The sequence below is a fragment of the Moschus berezovskii genome, chromosome 6, assembly GCF_049115385.1.
Source record: "Moschus berezovskii isolate FMDL1 chromosome 6, NW_MosBer_1.0, whole genome shotgun sequence".
NCBI classification, from domain to species: Eukaryota; Metazoa; Chordata; class Mammalia; order Artiodactyla; family Moschidae; genus Moschus; species Moschus berezovskii.
Genome location: NC_142465.1, coordinates 64,844,727 through 64,867,203, shown reverse-complemented (window position 1 = coordinate 64,867,203; position 22,477 = coordinate 64,844,727). Strand labels below are relative to the sequence as shown.

At 42.6% G+C, this 22,477-nt stretch overlaps 1 protein-coding gene, 1 long non-coding RNA gene and 1 other non-coding gene across 5 annotated transcripts in view; 1 reads left to right on the top strand and 2 right to left on the bottom strand.

Annotated features, from left to right (window-relative positions):
- LOC148777640 (uncharacterized) overlaps positions 1–11,377 on the bottom strand; it is a 106,410-nt gene extending 95,033 nt beyond the window's left edge. For all 3 annotated transcript variants that reach the window (XR_016037622.1, XR_016037624.1, XR_016037623.1), the window contains exons 1-2: positions 11,124–11,377; positions 1,519–1,627 (exon numbers count right to left, since the gene is read on the bottom strand). This is a non-coding gene — a long non-coding RNA (uncharacterized LOC148777640). The remainder of the gene's footprint in view (positions 1–1,518; positions 1,628–11,123) is intronic.
- TRNAD-GUC (transfer RNA aspartic acid (anticodon GUC)) lies at positions 11,069–11,140 on the bottom strand. Its single transcript has one exon. It is a non-coding gene; the product is annotated as a tRNA-Asp (tRNA).
- Positions 11,378–11,554: 177 nt separating the features above from the next.
- LTA4H (leukotriene A4 hydrolase) overlaps positions 11,555–22,477 on the top strand; it is a 32,200-nt gene continuing 21,277 nt past the window's right edge. Inside the window, exons 1-4 of the mRNA XM_055395413.2 lie at positions 11,555–11,786; positions 16,506–16,636; positions 18,434–18,554; positions 20,782–20,850. Of these exons, the coding sequence (XP_055251388.2) occupies positions 11,628–11,786; positions 16,506–16,636; positions 18,434–18,554; positions 20,782–20,850 (480 nt within the window). The 5' untranslated portion in view covers positions 11,555–11,627. The remainder of the gene's footprint in view (positions 11,787–16,505; positions 16,637–18,433; positions 18,555–20,781; positions 20,851–22,477) is intronic.

Sequence of the window (22,477 nt, the reverse complement as noted above, 5' to 3'; positions counted from 1 at the left end):
TCCTTTGTCCCTCCTCACGCCTCCATCCCCACCACCATACCCTCGCTTCTGTCCACACCGCACTGTTCTGTGCTTCTGTCCACACCGCACTGTTCTGTACGGAGCTGGTGCTTGAAGACAGTTAAGGTAGGCTTGGGAGAAGCTTGCCACCTTAATTACTTTGGGAACAGAGGGAGAGAGGTTGAAAGAAACAAATGCAAACTAACTGAAGGACAAGAAATATATACAGTTGATTCCCCTTATTTGTAGCAATTACGTTTCATAAAGTTACCTCAAGTACTGAATTAGTGAATCCTGGTCCCTGGCTCCCAGGAGAAATACAGTAGGGTCCCGAGAGCCTCAGACCATAACATTTTCATCAGTCAGTCAATAGGTAAGCTGGCTTTGTGTGTTTTTGTCTAAAGGCACCTGTACTCCTACAAATACCATACAGCTTCACTAACACTGAACTGACAGCTGACAGCACGGGAACTGTGCTGAGCGAAGGCCGGAGGGAAGCCAACCTGCGTACATGGCCCGTGGGGCACATCACAGCTTTCTCATGCATAGGGACACTAGACATCATTTCAGCACGGGCTTGGAGGACGTTCTAAACAGAGAAATCACCAACAAAATGCATGAAGATGTGAAAAACGTGTCATTGAATAGACCACGAAACCGACACGTGTTCACAGTATAGCAATGGAAGCAAGAAGGCTAAACTCAACGTCAGCTGCACAACTTGACATTTCCACAGCTCTGGGCACACACAGATGACCACAGGTGTTGATTTGTGGGTAAAAAGTAAATTCTAGTGAGTAGACAAATTCAGAAACACGAAATCTGCCACTAATGAGGGTTGACTATGTGTGTGTGTGTGTGTGTGTGCATGTGTGTGTGTGTGCATGCATGCATGTGTGTGTAAAACTTGCATTGAGAAAATGTAAGGACCCAAAGAGAAAGGAAAATACTTTGGGAAAATATTCATGGAGGAAGCGGGTGGTGAAGAGAGGTGAGAAAAGGGGATATTCTAGGAACCTGATGGGGACAGCTAAGCATGGTGAGGTGTGTCAAGGAGCCAAGAGGAAGTGGCTTGGAAGGGTGGTGGGAACCAGGTGGAAGAAGAAGTCCGTGCCTCAGCTTGAGAAATAACCGAGGCACCTCCGCTGGAGAAGGTGAAAAGCAAGTCAACTACGGGAGCTTACTTGAGTTGCTCAACTCCAAATACTAAGTAAGAGAGGCTTTTCAAAAGAGATGACAAAATAAGAGTTACTTCCTCAAACACAGATCTGTAGATGAGAAAAATGTTTAGGAGGAAAGCCTCTGGGGGGATAGGGGAAGGTCTTTGCTGAACACATATTTCACCAGCAGGTAGTAATAATCTGCTCTGTTGGCAAGGCAAGAGAAAATGGGCTCAAAGTCAACCAATAAGAGGCAGAAATACTTTTGAAAGTATGCTTTTGAAAATGCTTTTGAAAACATGACCCTGTAGACACTTGTCAAATCCCACTCATTCTTTAGAACAAAAGGTGGAAGTACCTGTTCTGATGAAATACCACTGGCTACTTTGTCGGAAAAGTATAACTAGACCTGGAATCTCTGAGTCAGGAAAATTTCCAGTAGAGATGAACTTTGCGATCAGTCACACCTAGAAAAGAAACAGAAGAGACTGAGGGGACAGTGAAGTATGATCTGATCCAGTACTTGTGATATCAACCACGGTTCTTGGCCTTCTCCAATCAATAGAAATTGGCTAGAGGCCAGACAAGAAATTAAGGCAAGGCTTTCGGGCTGGAGGGTGGCTTAGCTTGTTTGCCCACCCCTTAGGTAGTACTGTATGCAGGGGGGACATTCGCAAGTACCCATATTTTGTACCCTGATCTTCAGAAATGTCTTTGTATCTTTTGCTCCAGAATTTGCCTCAACTGTACGCACGGAGTTAATTTTAGTCCCCTACAGTTCTTTGTATTTTGTAGCTCAAGGAGAGGTATGTACGGGTGCAAGCTTTGCAACATTGCAGCAAAGGGTCCCAGGTTCCAGCCTGTCTCACTTGCAAAGAAATCTTTTTCTTATAACTAGAAAACACCTTCCCCCCATGCCTGATCCATGACTCGAGATCCTGGGTTGCCCCAGTGACTGATTTTTGGCTTGGTGCAAGGGTCCCACAGGAAATTTCTGGAAAAATGCTGTCCAAACTTAAATGCAGCACATCAAAACTTAGCTATAATGTGTTCACCAGGGACATGTTCTGGAATTGTTCCAAGCAGTATAAGTCCCAGAACTGAAAACCACTCTAATGTGCATCCATAGTAGAATGGATAAGTAAATCATGGTCTGTCCACACGTGTCATACCACACAGCAATGCGAATGCATATCAGCATGGAGGGTCCACAGATACGAGCTGCAGAAGTCAGGCTCAAGAGGACCTCTCCTGCACATTTCCATTTGGCTCAGTGGTGAATAGGAGATGCAGGTTTTATCCCTGGGTTGGGAAGAGTCCCTGGAGAGGGAAATGGCAACCCACTCCAATATTCTTGCCTGGGAAATCCCATGGACAGAGGAGCCTGGCAGACTCCAGGGTCACAAAAGAGTCAGACATGACTTATCAACTAAACAACAAAAGGAAATATAAAGAGCTCAACAGTAGAAGGAATGAGTTATTGCAATTCAGGCAGCAGTTACCCCTGGGGAGTGAGATTTAGAGAGACTGGAAGGGAATTTGACAAGGCATCTAGTGGCGGGGGAGGGGTGATGGTGGTCAGGCTCTGTGTCTAATCTAGCTGCTGTTTGCACTGGGTGTGTTCAGTTCAAGTTCAGAAGGTGATGTACTTATTTTCTTAACTGAAGTCTAATTGCTTTACAACACTGTTAGTTTCTGCTGTACAACAACAAGAACTAACTATATGTATGCACATATCCCCTCTCTCTTGAGCCTCCCTCCCACCCACCCCATGCCACTTCTCTGGGTCATCACAGAGCACTGAGTTGAGCTCCTTGTGTTATATAGCAGCTCCCTACTAGCTGCTTATTTTACACCTGAACATATAGTGTATGTATGTCAATGCTGCTCAGAGAATAATGTACTTACGAGAGGTGTGCTTTTAAGAATGGAGAGTTTGCTTTAAGAAAAGTGTTTTTGAAGTGTTTACCATTAGCATGAGGGTGGTAAGGGCATTCCCTGTTGCAAGCAAACACTCTGCCTGGTGATATCACAGGACAAGGAAGGACTCAGAGGGCAGCGAGCCCTCTCTGCTCCAGAGTCAACACAGATCAACACACTGAGTTTAAGGATGCCTGGAGCCTCATACGAAATCTCATTCATTCATTCATTCACACAGGTATTTATTCAAACTACAAACATGCTCAGAGAGAGAAAATATACCATCTGGGACTTCAGTAAACAGACAGTTATACACAAGGTGGGAGGTGTGTGCTGGGGGTGACAATAGGGTATGAAGGGAGTATTGACTGGAGGGTCAGGGCTGTCAACTCCAAGAGGAGGGGTCTTGCCAAGTTTGATTAACTCTGGAAATGAACTTCCTTGACTTCCAAAGTATCCTTTGAGCCTGTAATATGCACATGAATCACCTGGGGAATCTTGTGAGATGTAGATTCTAATCCTGTAGGTGGGAGAGGAGGGTGTTGGGTGTGTTGTGGGGAGGTGCAGTGGTGGCTGAGGTCTGTTGGTGCCAGAACCACTCTGTTAGGAGAGTGACCAGCAGTGATTCTCCACCTCCAGTCCAGGCACAGCTTGACAAGCTATCTTTTTCAGGCTGGTCCCTCTGAGGGCACAAGCAGAGAAACAAAAGACGGATCTAGGTGGGAGACCAGCTCCCTGGTGAGGTTCTCCAGACCCTGCCTGCCAGTTAGCCATGTGAGGGCCCTCCTCTGCCCTCCAAGACTCTTTCTCCTTTCCCTCCAGTCTGCGTCTGGGCAGGAGTCTAGGGGAATCTCTTTCCCTTAAGGAACCAGTCAATCCTAAAGGAAACCAACTCTGAATATTCATTGGAAGGACTGAAGCTGAAGCACCAATTGGCCACTTGATGCAAAGAGCTGACTCAGCGGAAAAGACTTGCAGCTGGGAAAGATTGAGGGCAGGAGGAGAAGCAGGCGACAGGATGAGATGGTTGGATGGTATCACCCACTCAATGGGAGACAGTGAAAGACAGGGAAGCCTCTCATGCTGCAGTCTCTGGGGTCGCAAAGAGTCTGGACACAACTGAGCGACTGAACAGCAATGGAACAGGTGTATGTGATGCCCTTTACACCCTCCCAGTGAGTGAGAAAATCGAGGAAATGATTTCAGCCGCCTTCAGCTCCCAAAAGAAGGGCCCTGCATGGAGCAATGGAGGTGGGTGGGTTGTAAGGGGTGAGGGTGGCAGTGGGGGTGGGGGTGGAGTAGAGGCCTCCAGCTCCAGGGAGAGCAGAGGTCTCCAGCAAGGTGTATTCAGCACTGCTGAAGCAGAGCAGGTGGAGGTGAGACTGGAGGGCTCCAGTCCTAGGGAGCTTCATATAAACAAAAGTCACAGAAGGCTATTTCTGGTTCAATTTGCATATTTGAGTTCTGGTGATACTACATACATTAAAATATCTACAAATAATCTTTTTGAATAAATAGGTAGTATGTTTACATATATCAAAATTCAAAGGCTTAACTGGTTACTTGGGCTTCCCTGGTGGCTTGGATGGTAAAGAATCCAGCTGCAATGCAGGAGACCTAGGTTCAATCCCTGGGTTGGGAAGATTCCCTGGTGAAGAGAATGGCTACTCACTCCAGTATTCTGGCCTGGAGAATTCCATGGACAGCGAGCCTGGCAGGCTAGTCCATGAGGTTGCAAAGAGTCAGACGTGACTGAGCAACTTTCACTTTAACAGGTTACTTGTTTGAAATACCTACCTCTCACCTCTGTTTTTTAGACACCTCACTTACCTTCCTTGTAGCAAACCACGCCATGAGTTTTTTGAAATCCTTCCAGAATATGAGCAAATTTTATATATATTCTCCTTCCCCTTTTATATAAAAAGAGGCAGTCATCCATAATCTTATTCTGTCAGACTCCCTGACCACACCCAACCCCTTATCTTTTCAGCTACGAACTTTGATTTCAACTGCCCGTGGCCCTGCAGGAACTCCAGTCCCCTGTCTCTACCTCTTCATGGTCTCTCGCACCTCTTGTGTCTGTTCCTTGGTCAGTCTTCACTAAACCACACCCAGGCCACATCTACCAAAAAGCAGAGACTATCTAGGGCAGACATTGATGGGAACTTGAAGGCTTTTAAGCAGGGTAGTGAGATGATTAGAAAAAATGCTGCGGGAGAAAACATAAGATAGAGGGGAGAAAGCCTATCTTGATCACTTTTTTCAAACTTATGTAACAGCTCAAAATAAGTGGTAACCAATGGATGGACAAGGGTAAGTGTCTGGGGCGAAACTGAAACACTCATCCAGCTGAAAGAAGGTGTCATGGTAAAGACTGAATTCCTAGGAGATGACAGAAAACCCAAAGTAACTGTCTTGAAGCAGAATTTTATTTCTCTCTCAAGGAAAAGAATCTAGTCCACAGGGGCCTTCCATGATCACCAGAGAACTAGCTACTTACAGCCCATACTTCCAACTCCTTCTATGCTGCAGCTCCACCACCTCCAAGAATGGTTCCAACCTCATGATACAATATGACAGAGTGCCAGACATCAAGTCTGCATTCCACATAAGGGTTTTTTAAAAGTCTCTGTTAAGGACACTTTCTGAAATTCATAATTGACAATTCTGCCAGAACTTAGTTACATGGCCATGACTTCAAAGAAGGCTGGAAAATGCAGTCTTCTGAGAGGCCATGCGTCTAGCTAAACATTGAGGGCTTTACTACTTAAAGATGAAAAGAAATATATATATTTGGGAATAGTTAATGTTCTCTATGTGTCAGATGTATAATCTTGAGAGGAAAGAAGCAAGGCAAAATGTTAAGGAGTGTGTGCAGCACTGAATTAACTTTGAGAATTCTCTACTCCCAGAATTGTTCTTTCCAATACTTTGGCCACCTGATGCAAAGAGCCGACTCACTGGAAAAGACCCTGATGCTGGGAAAGATTGAGGGCAGGAGGAGAGGATGGCAGAGGATAAGATGGATAGCATCATTGACTCAATGGACATGAGTTTGAGCAAACTCAGGGAGATAGTGGAGAAGGCAATGGCAAGCCACTCCAGTACTCTTGCCTAGAAAATCCCATGGATGGAGGAGCCTGGTAGGCTGTAGTCCGTGGGGTCGCTAAGGGTCGGACATGACTGAGCGACTTCACTTTCACTTTTCACTTTCACACATTGGAGAAGGAAACGGCAACCCACTCCAGTGTTCTTGCCTGGAGAATCCCGGGGATGGGGGAGCCCGGTGGGCTTCCGTCTATGGGGTCACACAGAGTCGGACACGACTGAAGTGACTTAGCAGCAGCAGCAGCAGTCTAGGCCACACCTTACTGATCCCTGTACCTGGCCACTGCGCCGTTTTAACTGTTGGTAGAGATGTTCAAGCTTGTAGGTAACATGTTTCGGGACCGTAAGAAAGCTCTCTTTCTGTGTCTCCACTGTATACCCAGCATTCGCAGATAAAAGGATCTCAATAAACTTCTGGGAAAAGTAAATTATTCTCCTGGTAGAATCTTGCCCCCATTCCTATTTCTGCTCAAGAAGATGAGAATCACCATAAAGCCATGGACAAATAATACTCAAGATAGATGTGGCTCCAGGAGCCATGGGAAACCCCTCCTGAAACCACAGACTCATTACAGAACTACCAACACTTAAATAGAAATCAAGATGTGTTACCAATAGTTTACTTCAAACAGCTTGTCTCTCCCACCTAGTTTAACAAGTTTTCTGATGGTCCTATTTACTATAAAGCCCCCTTTATTTCCTCCTACAGCAACACTGTATTCCCTATTTATATTTAAAATATGATTTTAGGAAGTTTGGAGAAATATCTATAAAAGGAAAAAGAAAAAGTCCTGTTTGCCATAAAGCTCCTTTTTTCTCCCCCTTTCTAAGTGATGTTTATATTAGCAACACATTCCTTTTAGAAATTTTAGACATATAGAAAAATATAAAAGGAAAAAAGTAAAAGTAACTCATCAAGGGGATGAAATATTGTACATTGAACATGGAAAAGATTACTGCAGTATGTCACTAAAAATACATATTCTGAGAAAACATCTTGAATGTGAGAATGATTAGTAGTTGATGGAAGTTTTTTGGAGGCAACCTCTTGAACATTTAGAACTTTAGAGATAGATGGTCAACAACGTTTCATCGTGTCTTATTACTTTAAGTTCCCCCTGTCAAACAGCAGCAGCAGCAGCAGCAGGGAGATAGTGAAGGACAGGGAAGCCTGGTGTGTTATAGTTCATGTGGTCCCAGTTTAGTGACTAAACAACAACCAGGTAAAGTCATAGAGCAGTAGAGCTGAAATACCTACTGTTCATAATGCTCTGTAAATATATGTGCATTTCTTTTCATAGAACTTTATGTAAATCATCTTTTTCATCCTTAGTAAAATCTCCTTTTGATGGGAGTTTTGGATTAGCATAGGCAAACTATTATATGCAAGATGGATAAATAACAAAGTCCTACCAGTTTAGCTCAGGGAACTATATCCAACATCCTGTTACTAATCATAACGGAAAAGAATATGGAAAAATATATATATACACATATATATACATATATATGTGTGTGTATACATATAACTGAGTCACTTTGCTGTACAGAAGAAATTAACACAATATTGTTAATCAACTGTCAGTTCAGTTCAGTTCAGTCGCTCAGTCGTGTCCAACTCTTTGCGGCATGCCAGGCCTCCCTGTCCATCACCAACTCTCGGGAGTTTACCCAAACTCATGTCCATTGAGTTGGTGATGCTATCCAACCATCTCATTCTCTGTCGTCCCCTTCTCCTCCTGCCCTCAATGTTTCCCAGCATCAGGGTCTTTTCAAATGAGTCAGCTCTTCGCATCAGGTGGCCAAAGTATTGGAGTTTCAGCTTCAATATCAGTCCTTCCAATGAACAACCAGGAATGATCTCCTTTAGGATGGACTGGTTGGATCTCCTTGCAGTCTAAGGGACTCTCAAAAGTCTTCTCCAATACCACAGTTCAAAATCATCAATTCTTCGGTGCTCAACTTTCTTTATAGTACAACTCTCACATCCATACATGACTACTGGAAAAACCATAGCCTTGACTAGATGGACTTTTGTTGGCAAAGTAATGTCTCTGCTTTTTAATATGCTATCTAGGTTGGTCATAACTTACCTTCCAAGGAGTAAGCATCTTTAAGTTTCGTGGCTGTGATCACCATCTGCACTGATTTTGGAGCCCCCCAAAATAAAGTCAGCCACTGTTTCCACTGTTTCCCCATCTATTTGCCATGAAGTGATGGGACAAGGTGACTTCACTAAAATTTAAAAATATAAAATTAGGGCTTCCCTGGTGGTTCAGGGGTTAAGAATCTGCCTTGCAATGCAAGCAATACTGATACAATCCCTGATCTGGGAAGACCCCACGTGCTGCAGAGCAACTAAGCCCAGGTGCCACAACTGTTAAGCCTGTATTCTAGAGCCTGAGAGCCACAACTACTGAAGTCTCCTTACTTAGAGCCTGTGCTCTGCAACAAGAGAAGCCACCACAATGAGAAGCCTGGACACTGCAACGAACAGCAGCCCCTGCTCACTGCAACTGGAGAAAGCTTGCATGCAGCAACAAACACCTCCCACAGTCAAAAAATAAAATAAATCTTAAAAAAATTATATATATATATATATAAAATGTGAATCTCCTGTTGCATATACACCCTCATAGTATCCTCATTTTAGAAAAGCAATGGGAAACTTCATTTAAAAACCTCAATCCACTGTTAGATATGAATGACAGTCCTATTTGTGAATTACTGTTATTGTACACTTTATATTTGGGTGTCTGTGGTATCATAGAAAACAATTCCTACTGTATATTTGTGTTTTGATTAATCTATTAATCTGTTTGAGGGATTCATATGTGGTTGTCTGTGGATATCTATTCTTGAACATAGAGGCATAAACTCTGTGGGTTCCTGGTGATTAATAATGGAAGATGATGAAATTGACATTCTCTTAGTGTAAAACAAACTATCCTTTCTCCACTAGGAAGATAATTTGATTGTATATTCTTTTGCTAAATCAGTTCTAATGCATCATATTTGTTACCCTAGATTTGGTGACACCGGGAACACTTTTTAGGCCTCAAAATGCATTTGCAAATGCCAATCATGTCATGGATTCTTAGGCTCTATGGGGTTAGGATTTATGCATGTGTAAGGTATTGGATTTCATAGTTTGGGAGGTTTCATTTTGTTCTCCTTTGGCTTGCAGGGGCCAACACAAGGATACTCTACTGAATAGCCTCTCTATCTGTGGCTGGGGCCAAATTTAATTGCTAGATCACTTTGATACAGAACGGAGAGATGTAGTGCTCTCCAACTGCTCAATTCAGCTTCTCTAGAAATCCTTTCACCTTTAAACTTGTCAAAGTTTCCCTCTCTATAAAGACAAAACAACGTTTTCTCAGCACCATACTCCCTATACTCCTCCCTGTTCCTCATTTTCCTTCCCTTCTCACATTGGCCACAGGTCTTGAGAGAGCAGCCTCTGTTATATTTCCCCTCTGCTCTTTTTATTGCTCAGTTGCTGCTCTCTGTCATCCACCTTCAACTAAACCACAAAAGTCAACAAAACCAACATCTTCCCACCTCCATCCCATTGCCAAATTCAAGGAAGACTTTCTACTTCTTATTGTAATGGCCCTCTAGGCTGTATTTGACATTGCTGGTTGCCTCTTTAGTTTATTTCATGAGTTCCTTTTACTCTAGCACCACCATCCCCCACCTTTTAAAAAATGCAACTTTATTGAAGTATAATTGACAAATAAAATGTTAAGATATTGAAAGTATGCACGTGGTAATTTGGTATACATGTACACTGTGAAAGGATTCCTCCCATCTTCTAGCTTTTTTTCTTAAATTCTGGCATGCTCCAAGCTTCCCAGCAGTTTTCACTGCTCTTTGTGCACATGATCCCTGGGCTGAGTTTACTCACTGTCATAGTTTCACTCACCGCATGATGATACTCTCATATCTACCTGAACCTTCCCCACAGTGTTTCAAGGATGCCTCCACTCTGACTCCCATACATTCTCAAACTCCATTTGTCCCAAGTTAAACCCAGGTCTTCCACATTGCAGGCGGATTCTTTACCATCTGAGTCACCAGGGAAGCCTGGCAGTTTCCAAATCTCCTGACTCTGGTTTTGATACCTCATGCCCATTTTCTGGGGCTTCCCTGGTGGCTCTGACTGTAAGGACTCTACCTGAAATGCAGGAGGTCCAGGTTCAATCCCTGGGTAGTGAAGATCCCCTGGCGAAGGGCATGGCAACCCACTACAGTATTCTTACCTGGAGAATCCCATGGACAGAGAAGTCTGAGGGGCTACAGTCCATGGGGTCATAAAGAGTCAGATAGGAGACTAACACACACACAGTCATTCTCTGAATGCTACTAGTGTTCCTTTAATAACATAAGTCTGACCATGTCATTCCCTTGCTTAAAATTCTTCTATGAGTACCCCATTCAAGCATTCAAGATTAAAGGTCCAGCTGTTTAAAGTCCTTTGAGATACATTCTTCTCCAGTTTTCACAGTTTCAACTCTGAGGTTCCATTTTTTAGGCAAGTCATCCTTCAACCCCTCCTCACGTCCAGTATGCCCCAGTTCTGCATCCCCCTTGCGCCCACTGCACACTCTTATAGAATTCTCTCATTACAGTATACTGAGGTAATCGTTCTAAGTTTCTAAGATGAGAATGTGGTTTATTTTCGTTTTGATCTCTAGGGCCTGGAAATGTACATACTGGGTTGCCGACATGGAAAGATACAAAACGGTTTTGAAATATAAACCTTGATGTTGACTCTCTTTCACAGTAGCTTTTGAAATGCTTGCATGAACCCTGCTTTCACAGTAGCTTTTGAAATGCTTGCATGAACCCTGCAAAGAAAGAAAAAAGTTACACGCCTCCCCGTCGGGGAATCGAACCCCGGTCTCCCGCGTGACAGGCGGGGATACTCACCACTATACTAACGAGGAGTTGCTCGACAAAGCTTCTTCTGACGGTTCTCTTATCTCTTTTTACCCCGCCCCTCTCACTACCCATAATCATCAACAGGTCTGACATTTCTTCTACTGTTATTGCAACTTCCATCGAAGTTGAATGGAACTAAAATAAAACGTTCACTTATTTCCATCTGCTTACCCTTCCTCTAACTTCCATTCCTCTCCTTTTCCCTCCTCCTGCCACTTTGGGAGCAATATCGACCCACTTCTACATCCCTCGACACACACACACTCCCAGAGAGCAAAGCGCATGCCTTGTCGCACTGCACCATGGGACTTGTGGTTCCATCAGTGTCACACCGTACTCTTTATTGCCTTCAAAGAACTTCCTTTCCCAGCGGACACCGCAAATTCTTCCTCCTCCCTTTACCTCACTCCCCCTTTCTCTCGCTCTCAGCAGAGTAGTCTGGTTACTGAGAGCTGGGGTGCAGATCGTGTGCATCGGGACTCCTTCATAGCCATGCCCGAGGTAGTGGATACGTGCTCCTTGGCCTCCCCGGCGTCCGTCTGCCAGACCAAACACTTGCATCTGCGTTGCAGCATCGACTTTACTCGCCGGGTCCTGACCGGGACCGCCGCGCTCACCGTCCAGTCCCAGGAGGACAATCTGCGCAGCCTGGTACGGGGGGACATGCTCCCGGGTGCCCGCCTCTCCCTGGCCACCCGTCTCCAGTCTCTCACCCCGCTTCGGCCCCTTCCCGGTGCCTGCCCCCCGCCTGCTTCACGCGTTCGTCGGCGCTCCTCCGCAGCCCACAGCCCCTGTTCTGCACCTCCACTTCAGCCTCCACTCATTTCTCAGTGCCCCGTCTTCAGCCCCCCACGCATCCCATATCGCTCCCTCCCAACCCAACTGGAGTCTCTGCATTCCATCTTTACCCACTATGCACACTGCCTTCTCCTCCACTCCTTTCCCCAAAGCCTCCTTCGCAGTTCCTGGACACATCCCGCTCCTCACCCAGCGCTCAAGTTTCATTTTAGCAGGAATTCTTTCCCCGCTAATCCTAGCTCCCAGCGTTAAACCCGCCCCCTGTGGTCTCCCCATTTCCTCGGCCTGCAGCCCAGAACTCCCTCCTCAGGCCCCAGAATTCTTCCAGTCCCCAGCCCACTTTCCTCAGTCCACACTCTCAGCTAAGTCTCAGGCCCTCTGTCCTGCAGATTCTCAGTCCCACTGCTCCCTCCCAGGCCCCTTTATTTCAGCTTGCAGGTCTATAGGAAATGACCGGTCACCATCTCCCTGCCAGTTCTAAAACCCGCTAGAATTCCAAGCCCTACTGTAATTCTTTCAGTCTCTGCTTTATAACTCCAGGTGCAGCTGTCTCTGGATTCATGGTTCTTCCTACCTTTGCTTCTTATCACCCTTCTCTGAGAATAATTTAAGGAGGGGTGGGACATTCAAGCTTTCTAAGGATGTCTCAATACAATTGATTAATAGTTGGTTCCCAGTAGCAAGTAATATTGCACTTTCTTAGAAAATAAGGACTTCTCCAAGCTCTCTAGCCACCAGAATGACGAAAAACTTGTTTAGCTTTGTGGAGTGTTATTAATTTATCTGTACAACATAGCCTATTTTCAGTGTTCTTACTCAAGCTGTCTGATAGTATTTGAATTTCAAAGGTAAGGATTTTTACAAATAAGAGGAACAAGAAAACTAGCCACATATATTGCATAGTGTGGTGATAGCTACTACAGCCCAGCAATAAGCAACAGAGAAGGTACGTTGTAAGGTTGATAGGGGGAAATCAGTGGGATCCATTGATTGGGCTTATTAGCAAGTTTAGATAAGAGTTGGTGGCTTTTATGACGTTTGCCTGCTTGAGTAATAGACGTGTATTTTGAGTTCATTGATATGAACCAATAAAGCACCTAACTTTCTTATTTTGTTATTTAACATTTTCTTAGACTAATTCTGATTTGAAAAATCAGTGGACTCCTCTGTGTATTGATTTGTAGTCCCCAGAAGTACTATAAGGAAATAAATGAATCAAAGTACTATATGCAAGATCACAACTATTTCCTTATAGGCTGCACTTTGTCTGCTTGAAATGCCAGGCTATCATTTATTATTGCAGATAGCTTTGCCCAGGCAGGATCGGCTGAACTGAAGTCCTCTTTCAATGCAATCTCTCCTTTTAGTAAAAGAAAGTGAATTTTGATAGTTTGTCACTGCTTAAAATGACCTTGCACTCCTGTTTATGAAAATTAAACCTTTACCTCTGTTCCATGATTAAGCTAGAGTTAGGACCCTTAAATTTTATGTCTGTTTAAAGTTCCAGTCTAAAAACCTGCCTGATTTTTTGCATTCTGCAAATCTCAAGAGAAGATTTTTAAATTGCTGATTCCAGCTAGCTAACTATCCAGTTTCCTTTGTTTTTCCTTCTTAGTTATATTTTTGATCAATTGCTTAATAACATTTATCAGTGAAATTTGAAGGGGAATTTCTTAAGTAATTTGGGAGTGCTAGCTGAGATTAGGATTTGAGATACACAGCTTAAACATTGCATTTCCTATTTTTTCTTGGTTCAGGACTTGTTTTGTGCGTTAATTGGCACCTACTGTTTCTCTGGCACTGTTTTAAACCCTGGGAATGGAAACCTAAGTAACATTCTTTTTCTTTTGAAGAGCCCTCAGTCTAATGGATAAAACAAATCCTTGTAATGTGGCACAGTAAGTGCTGCTGGAGAAAGCTGGGCCAGCTGCTGTAACAAACACAAAGCATACGGAAAAGGTTCCACAGAAAAAGAGTTAAAACAGTCTTCTGATTCAGAACAGATTTGAAAAGTTTAGGCAATACAGAAAATAGAATATGTTCCACTGGGAAATGACCCAAATGATTCACCCTTATGGTTATAGTGAAGTGAAAGTCACTCAGTTGTATTCGACTCTTTGTGACCCTGTGGACTGTATAGTCCATGGAATTCTCCAGGCCAGAATACTGGAGTGGGTAGCGTTTCCCTTCTCCAGGGGATCCTCCCAACCCAGAGCTTGAACCCAGGTCTCTCATATTGCAGGCGGATTCTTTACCAGGTGAGCCACCAGGGAAACCCTTATGGTTATAAAAGTAGTATAAACATAAGTAGTTTATATACATAAGATACTCCATCAGGTTTTTACAACAAATCAGATATTCAGAAACAAGTACTGGAATATGAGCAAAGGAGTACCTTTACTATTCTTAAGCTATAAAATCCAGTATTTCTGAATATGCAAGAGTGGGAAGATAATTTAATTTAGAGTAAGGGCAATCATTGAGGGACTCCCCAAAAAGAGAGAGTACTCCAAAAGAAATAAGAATTGCCCATTGGAAGGAAAACTGATGATACTCATAACAAATTTGGCTGCTCTTAAAAAACAAAGAAAAAGAAAGGGAAAAGATAATAAAACCAGGATGGAAATTTCTTCCCAGCCAAAAACTCTTGACTCTAGATAAGAATAAAATTGTTGAAATTTCCTCAACTTATGACCCAGTTAACTGATCCAAAAGAGAGGTGACTGGAAAGTGACTGTTTCTTGGCAGTCTAACTCCCCATGCTATTCTAGGCCAGATTTCAAGGGAAAGATGTCAGAGGTAGGAAGGTTAGATAGTGAGCAGTTCTGAAAGTCCAGGGCCTGACCTTGGGTGGTGGTAGAAGGAAAAAAAAATGTATGAGCGCAGTGTGAAAGAAAAATTTGTTAATTGGCTATGCGGGATGGGGAATTGGGACCAACTGTGGATTATTTGAATGTTTCAAACCTTAGGTAAGTTGAGGAGTTCCATCAACGGAATAGAGACAGCAGGAGAGAGGGCAAACTTAGGGTACAGAAGGGTGGCTTTGTTTTTAAAATCTTCAGGAGCCTATTGAATATGAGGTGCTATTTCCCATGGAAATGTTAACCAGACAGTTAGAGATACCTGCTGAAGTCCTGGGGAGGGGAGGCAGCTATGAAAGTGATGGGTAGCACCTGCACAGAGGTTCCAGGTGAAGATGTGAGAATGAGCAAGAACTAGGGATTGAAGAATATGGTAAGTAAACTGAAAGCCCAAGGCTAGTGCATGGGGACGTATCTAGATTTTGTAGTTAGAGAGGAGGGGAGGAGAAAAGCATTAGACAAAGAGGAGAATCACTGATGTGTGAAGTCAAAGAGGCCAAGGAAAGGGCTTCAGACAGATGGTACAGTCCAGTGGGGCCATTAGCAGCGGAGGTCCAGGTTACTGAACAGAAAAGACCTATTGATCAGGAGAACTGCTCTTTCTGTGGCACAAAAGCTAGAAGTCAGACTAAAGAGGAGAAAGGGAGGATAGATTGGTGAGGAAGTGGAAATAGTAGCCATAGATAACCCTTGGAGTTTAAGGAAGGAAGGAGAAAAGTAGGATAGTTATCAGAGGGGGCAGAAGGATTGAGTGAAGTTTTAAAATTAATATGGGAAGCTGGAAGCTTTAAGTTGTTTGGAAACAGGCTTGTGGCGTAGGAAGGTTGAAGATTCTAGAACAAGAGATTAGTTGAGAGATAATTAAAGGGTATGGTTTCTAGGGCTTAGTAGAGGAATATTGGGATGGAAAATCCTCAGACACTTGTTGCCACTCCCTTCCTGCCCAAAGCAGATAATCTGCCTGGCAAGTAGATATGCACTCCCAATCTTCCAGTAGCAGGGGTCCCCAACTTCCGGGGTCTAATGCCTAATAATCTGAGATGGAGCTGATGTAATAATAATAACACAATAAATATTATGTGCATGAATCATCCTGAAACCATCCCCCCAACCCCCCTGGTCTGTGGAAAAATTGTCTTCCGTGAAACCAGTCCCTGGTGCCAAGAAGGTTGGGAACTGCTGCCCTGTACGGCCATTTGGTCAGAGTTGCTGTAACCAGGTCGGACTTTCTCTCGATACGCAAAGCAGTGATGTACAATCTGCTTATTTGCCTAATAAGCACCAAGATTTGTTTTAATTTTGGGGTCTATGAAAGTAGTACAGAGCAGTAGGACTATATGAATTCTAGGAAGAAATACAAGGTAATATATATTGAGGAGTCATGATGAAAGAACAAGTTATAGATGAGCTTTTTCATAGTAGAGAAGTTAAGTTTTAGGAGACAGAAGCAAAGGCATTTTCATTTAGATCTGACTTTTACTTAAAGCCAGGGCTTCCCTGGTAGCTCAGACGGTAGAGGGGGAAGTTTAGAGAACGTGGATCGGGACTGTGCTGTCAACTCCTTCAATTCCTATCTTTCACTCTGTATCTTACTCTGTCTTAAAGCAACTAGTTCTAATCTGAAATTTTAGTAAGACTGTAACTAACATTTAGTTTTTTCCAGTGCATAAAAAAATTTTCTCATCATCTAAAAATACTGATTTATTTCTAGATTCTGGATACAAAGGACCTCACAATAGAAAAAGTGGTCATCAATGGACAAGAAGTCAAATATACTCTTGGAGAAAGACAAAGTTACAAAGGATCACCAATGGAAATCTCTCTTCCTATTGCTCTGTGCAAGTATGGATATTCTCATCTTTCTCTTTTATGGCTAAATAAGGGGAATATATATTTTTATTTTAGTTTTTTCTTTCATTTCCTGTTTTCAGTTTGTGTGTATGTAGTAATTGGTGCACTCCTCCTACCAATCTGCTGTTCAGATCGAAGCTTATAGTGAAAATTATATATTCCTAAGATACTAAAGAAATTCACTGTATAAAATACTCCAAAATAGGATTTGATAATTGTTACTTCTTCACTCATCATGTTAGTAATACCTAGAGTGATGGTGGGAATGCCTTAAGGAAGCATTTCAGGATCACCTGGGATGCTCTTACAAGCTGTGTGTTTTTCACCTCCTCGCCAGAGGCTGGCCAGTTTTATTAATGGAATAACAATGACAAACACATAACCGTTTCTATGTACTAATCTTGGGATAGGTGCTGTAGATGTATTCTTTCTTCTAATCCCCACAGTAACCCTTTGTGGCGTGATCTACATTTTACAAAGGGTTACTATAAGGGTTTGGGCTTCCCAGATGGCCTTAGTGGTAAAGAACCTGCCTGCTAATGCAGGAGATGTAGGAGTTGCAGGTTTGATCCCTGGGATGAAAAGAGCCCCTGGAGGAGGGCATGGCAACCCCCTCCAGTATTCATGCTTGGAGAATCCCATGGACAGAAGAGCCTGGTGGGCTACATACAGTCCGTGGGTCACAAAGGGACATGACTGAAGTAACTTAGCACACATGCACTCTAAGGATTAAAGAATACATCTACAGTGCTTATCCCAAGATTAGTGTGTAGAAATGGTTAGGTGAAATGGTTATGTGTTTGTCATTGTTATTCGATTAATACAAGTGACAAACGAGGAAAGGGAACCTCAGAGAGAGAAGGTAACTTGTTCAAGAATGTTAGCCAGAGCTGTCATATTGGGAGTATATCCCACTCCTTGGTATATTGGGGAGGGAATAAATGGTGGAAAACCATTGGCCTAGAACAAAGTCAATCTAATCCCACCTTGTAGCAGCCAGTGTTTTAATATCTTCTCTTCCCATTTAAGAAAAAGAAAGGAAACGCACATAATTTGTGAGGTATATCATTAACCATATTCCACAGATGAAGCCACTATGGCATAGGAAGTTCAAATAATTTGCTCAAGTTCACAGCACAGCCAAGTTCACAGTCAGTGGTAGAGTCAGGACTCAAGCACAGCCACTGGTCTCCAGGGCTCTTGCTGTTTCTTCATTAACAATGCTGCTCAGTCTATCTGGGTTAGGACCAGTTTTTGTTAGTTCCAGTCCACCACGGGCTAATACTTTTGTAAAATGCAATAAAAACTAATTACTAGGAAGAAGAGATTAAATATAAACACATATGCTTTTATCATAGATTTAACAGACTGAACATTTACCCTCAAGTTCTTAACTCTTCCAGTAACAGTTTGCAAACTAGCACTGCCCTGTGTTATGCTCTGCCACCCCTGCAGTGGTCGTCAGCATTCCAAAGTTATTTCTTCTACCTTCCCACCACTGTAAAAGATTACGTCGTATCACAGAAAAAAAGCTGGGGTAGTCACCTAATATTAGTTCCTCTTACATCTTCATAAGCAGTTACCATGTAGAAAAAAAGACTCACAGGCTGACATTCAGGTAAGAATGTGCAAGGCAAGCATCGCTAGAACTTACTCTCAAGCAGTAATGAGACCTCATAAAATTCTGTTTATGTTATTTGGTGTATATCATGCTGTTTATGTATTATGAATTAAAATTTTAGTTAGATTGAATTTTATACTACTAATGTATTTGTTCCTTTCATACAGAAATCAAGAAATTGTTATAGAGATTTCTTTTGAGACATCTCCAAAATCTTCTGCTCTTCAGTGGCTCACTCCTGAACAAACTTCTGGGAAGCAGCACCCCTATCTCTTTAGTCAGTGCCAGGTAAAAAGGACTTGGGATGGTTTATTATTCCCAGCTCATGCAACTGAACGAAGCAAAGTGGACAGTGGTCTTAGGATCCTGGGGTCTTACCTAAGATAGTATTTTATCTTATAAAGACTACACACATTTTATTTATATCTCTCACCATAAATACATTCATATATTACTTTTAAAAAGAAACTTCTTTTCTTTTGAAACATGTATACCTAGACTGGACTATCTAGATCATATTTATTAATATATTCACATCCTCAGCACTTACCATAGAACTTGGCATAGAGTGGGCACTCAATAAACGGTCTTAAAATGAAAGGAAAACACTGTTAAACAAAATATGTACTGGTTATGAAACTGCTTAACAATAAAGGGAAGGATCAGATTTCCCATTCCTCTCCAGACGCCACTGTCCAGAGATAACAGCTGAGTTGGTCTGTAGCCTTTCCAGATTTTTCTTACACATTTACGAATGTATACATTATGTATATATATTAATGTACCATTAAGATGATATGATTTAGACTGCATCTGTTTTCTGTTTAAAAGCTAAAAATAAAGAACATATTTAGAGATAGTCTGTCACATGTCAAACTCCTGAAAGAAACAAAACTAATTCCTTTAGCAATCAAATAGTTTACAATTAAAAGAATTTACTTCATTAAACATTGACTATATTTCCAAGCATTGTGTAAGGTACTCTGCATATTTAATCCTTCAAATATTCCTCTGTGTAAGATACTATGGTAGGCTCACATTTGAAAACAAGTCTATCAGAAAGGAAGCAGTGCTGGCAATGTTTACTTTTTATTGCCAATTGAAGTTTTATTTTTTGTCTAAGAAACCCTCAGTTCACTAATCTGGAAGAGATACCGTGTTCTAGACAAGAATGTACCAATCATACACTCGATCTCTTATCTGATTTTCATCAGTAATTGTTATGGAATGTCCATAAACTAAAGTTAGCAAGAAATGCAAGATATGTGAGTCACAAGAATGTGAATTTTGAACACTTTATTTCATTTCTTGTTGGCAGCAGTTTTCAAAATGGAGGAAAGCAATTTCAGTTAAATTACTACAGTTGATAGGAAGCACAGAGACGTGATTTTGTTTGATGAGTTTTCTTATAGCTGTTCTCTATGCATATTTTCATGGGTTTGGTCTTATCCAGTGAAATACACATACACCTCACTCCTGGCATCGTGGAGTCACATAACCAGGGACCTTTACGGAACCCTAAATGCATGGTCTTAGAACCTTGTTTGGGGAGAGCAGACTACTTAATCCAACGAGAGGTGAGGTCACTTGGACTCCTGTATCTTTGGAGAATCTATTAGATCTGAAGTGAAAAGAGCTGGTGTCTGGAGGATAGAAAGAAGTCTGCAGAGGTGTGAAGTGTGTCTGGGATTTATAACACCCTCAGAGAGAGAGAGGTGCGTGTCAGTGTTCCTTCCAGCTCAGTGAGGTTGGGTTCCCTTTGCTCACCAGCTATAGATGCAGACTTATCTGACAGCAGGCCAGGGTATGAAATCGTAGGTATTCTGGTCATTCTTGATGGAATTGATCACTATGACAGACGGATGTGGAAGCAAAGAAACGCTCTATCAGGTGAATGGATATGTCTAGATGGTGTTAAAAGAGACTTTTCTTTCTCCCTCGTCTTCCTAGTGTTTCCTTTCAAAGTTTGCCACAAGATCAAAATGTCAAGACCTTAAGCACGTTGTCCAAGCTGTGTTTCTGAGAAAATTGGCGTCCCATTAGACTAATAATTAACCAAAAGAAAGTGGGTTTTGTGTTGAAATAAGAATAAGAATTTGAACAGGTTTCTTTATTCTAGGTCTTTTCAGAGCCTTCAGAAAGCTAATGTTCCTGGTGACTCTCCCAGACAGGCATGTAACATGCCATGGTTCTCAAATTTACTTCACTAAAGAGCCGTTTTTCGACAGGGTTCCTAACAACTTCTCACTGGGCGCTACTGTTGCTCAGGAATCATTGTTTAACGTTGCTTCACGCTCCAACTGAAATGTGAGGGTGGGGCATACATTAAAAGGGAAATGAGATTTTTTTATCCGTAGATCTACTTTTGATACTTGAAAAGAACTGAAGAAATGTGAGACATTTTTACTTTTAAAAAAAACGTATCTAAGAACAATGCTGCAATTGTAATGACTTCTTAATGACTTGATTTATGAGTCAGGGAAACAGCTGTTTCTTTTTTCCCTCTCTCTCCCAGGCTATCCACTGTAGAGCTATTCTTCCTTGCCAGGACACTCCTTCCGTGAAATTAACCTACAGCGCAGAGGTAACTATTACTGAAATTATTAGCTGAATTAATTGTTCTGTATGAGTATTTTGATAGGGACTACATTAAATCTGTAGATTGCTTTGGGTAGTATGGATGTTTTGGCAATATTAATTCTTCCAATCCATGAACACAGATTATCTTTCCAAAATGAACCAAATAAGTCAATAATGATAAGCAGAGATAATAATGTTTTTTTAGCTAGCAATAGTTTACTTATTAAATTCTGCCTGAAATATGCTAGAAAAATGGATCTCATTTTGAACCTCTGTTCCAAAGGCAGTTTCAAACATAAATGTAAAAAAGGGAAATGAGTATCATTCTGATTTTAAAAAGAATTCAGAGGATTTCCTGGTGGATCAGCGGTGAAGAATCCACCTGCCAGTACAGGGTTTGATCCCTACTCCGGGAAGATCCCACATGCCGCAGAGCGCCTAGGCCCGTATGCCACAACTATTGAGCCTGTGCTCTAGAGCCAGGAGCCGCAACTAAACCAGTGCTCTGCAGCAAGAGAAGCCACGGCAGTGAGAAGCCCGCACACTGCAACGGACAGTAACCCCCACTTGCTGCAACTGGAGGAAAAAACCTATTGAGAACCAAGACCAGTGCAACCAAAAATAAATAAAACAACAGAAACAAAGAAAGAATTCTAGACCTAAAAACAAGAATTTGGGAGCAACTCTTTTTAACTTTGAAAAAATTTGTAGGATTAAATGCTTTATAAATGCACTCTGTGCGAATCGTTTCAGTCATGTCCTACTCTTTGCAACCCCATCGACCATAGCCCACCAGGCTCCTCTGTCTGTGGGATCTCCCAGGGAAGAATACTGGAATAGGTTGCCATTTCCTCCTCCAGGGGGTTTTCCTGACCCAGGGATCAAACCCACATCCCTTCTGTCTCCTGCTTTGCTGGTTGAGTTCTTTACCACTAGCACCACCTGGGAACTAGCCATGTAAATGTCTGTCTAGGTATCCTAATGGACATATATTACAGACTTATTTGTATGCATTTCCAACTTATTCTTGTTGTAGGTACCGCTAACCCTTTTATGACAAGGTGGACTATAATTAATAAATACTATCCCAGAGGCTAGACTTACTTGGACCAGGCAAATGGAACTGAGGACCATCTAGTATTTATGGAAACTGCTTGATTCCCACATTGTCCCTCCACCAAACCACCCTGAATGTAACGCTGCAGAAACTACCATTGGAGGCCAAGATCCCCAGGATCTGGGCTCTTCTCCACTGAATAACTGCATGACCTTGGGCAAGTCTTGTGATCTCACCACCTCAGCTTTCTCATCTGTATGACATATCACTGCCTAAATGAAGGGAGGAAGTGACCACAGTCGTCTCTAGGCTTTTAGCTCCAGGATCTGTGGCTATAGCAGCGCTGGGTCTGGAGCTCCTGATTCTGTGCTTGCCGCAGTAACAGCTTTGAGGGCTGGGCCAGGGTTCGATCCCTGGGTCGGGAAGAGCCCCTGAAGAAGGGAATGGCAACCCACTCCAGCATTCTTGCCTGGAGAATCCTATGGACAGAGAAGGCTGGTGGGCTACAGTTCACGGGGTCACAAAGAGTCGAGACACAACTGAGCGACTAACATTACTATGTTCAGACAGAACA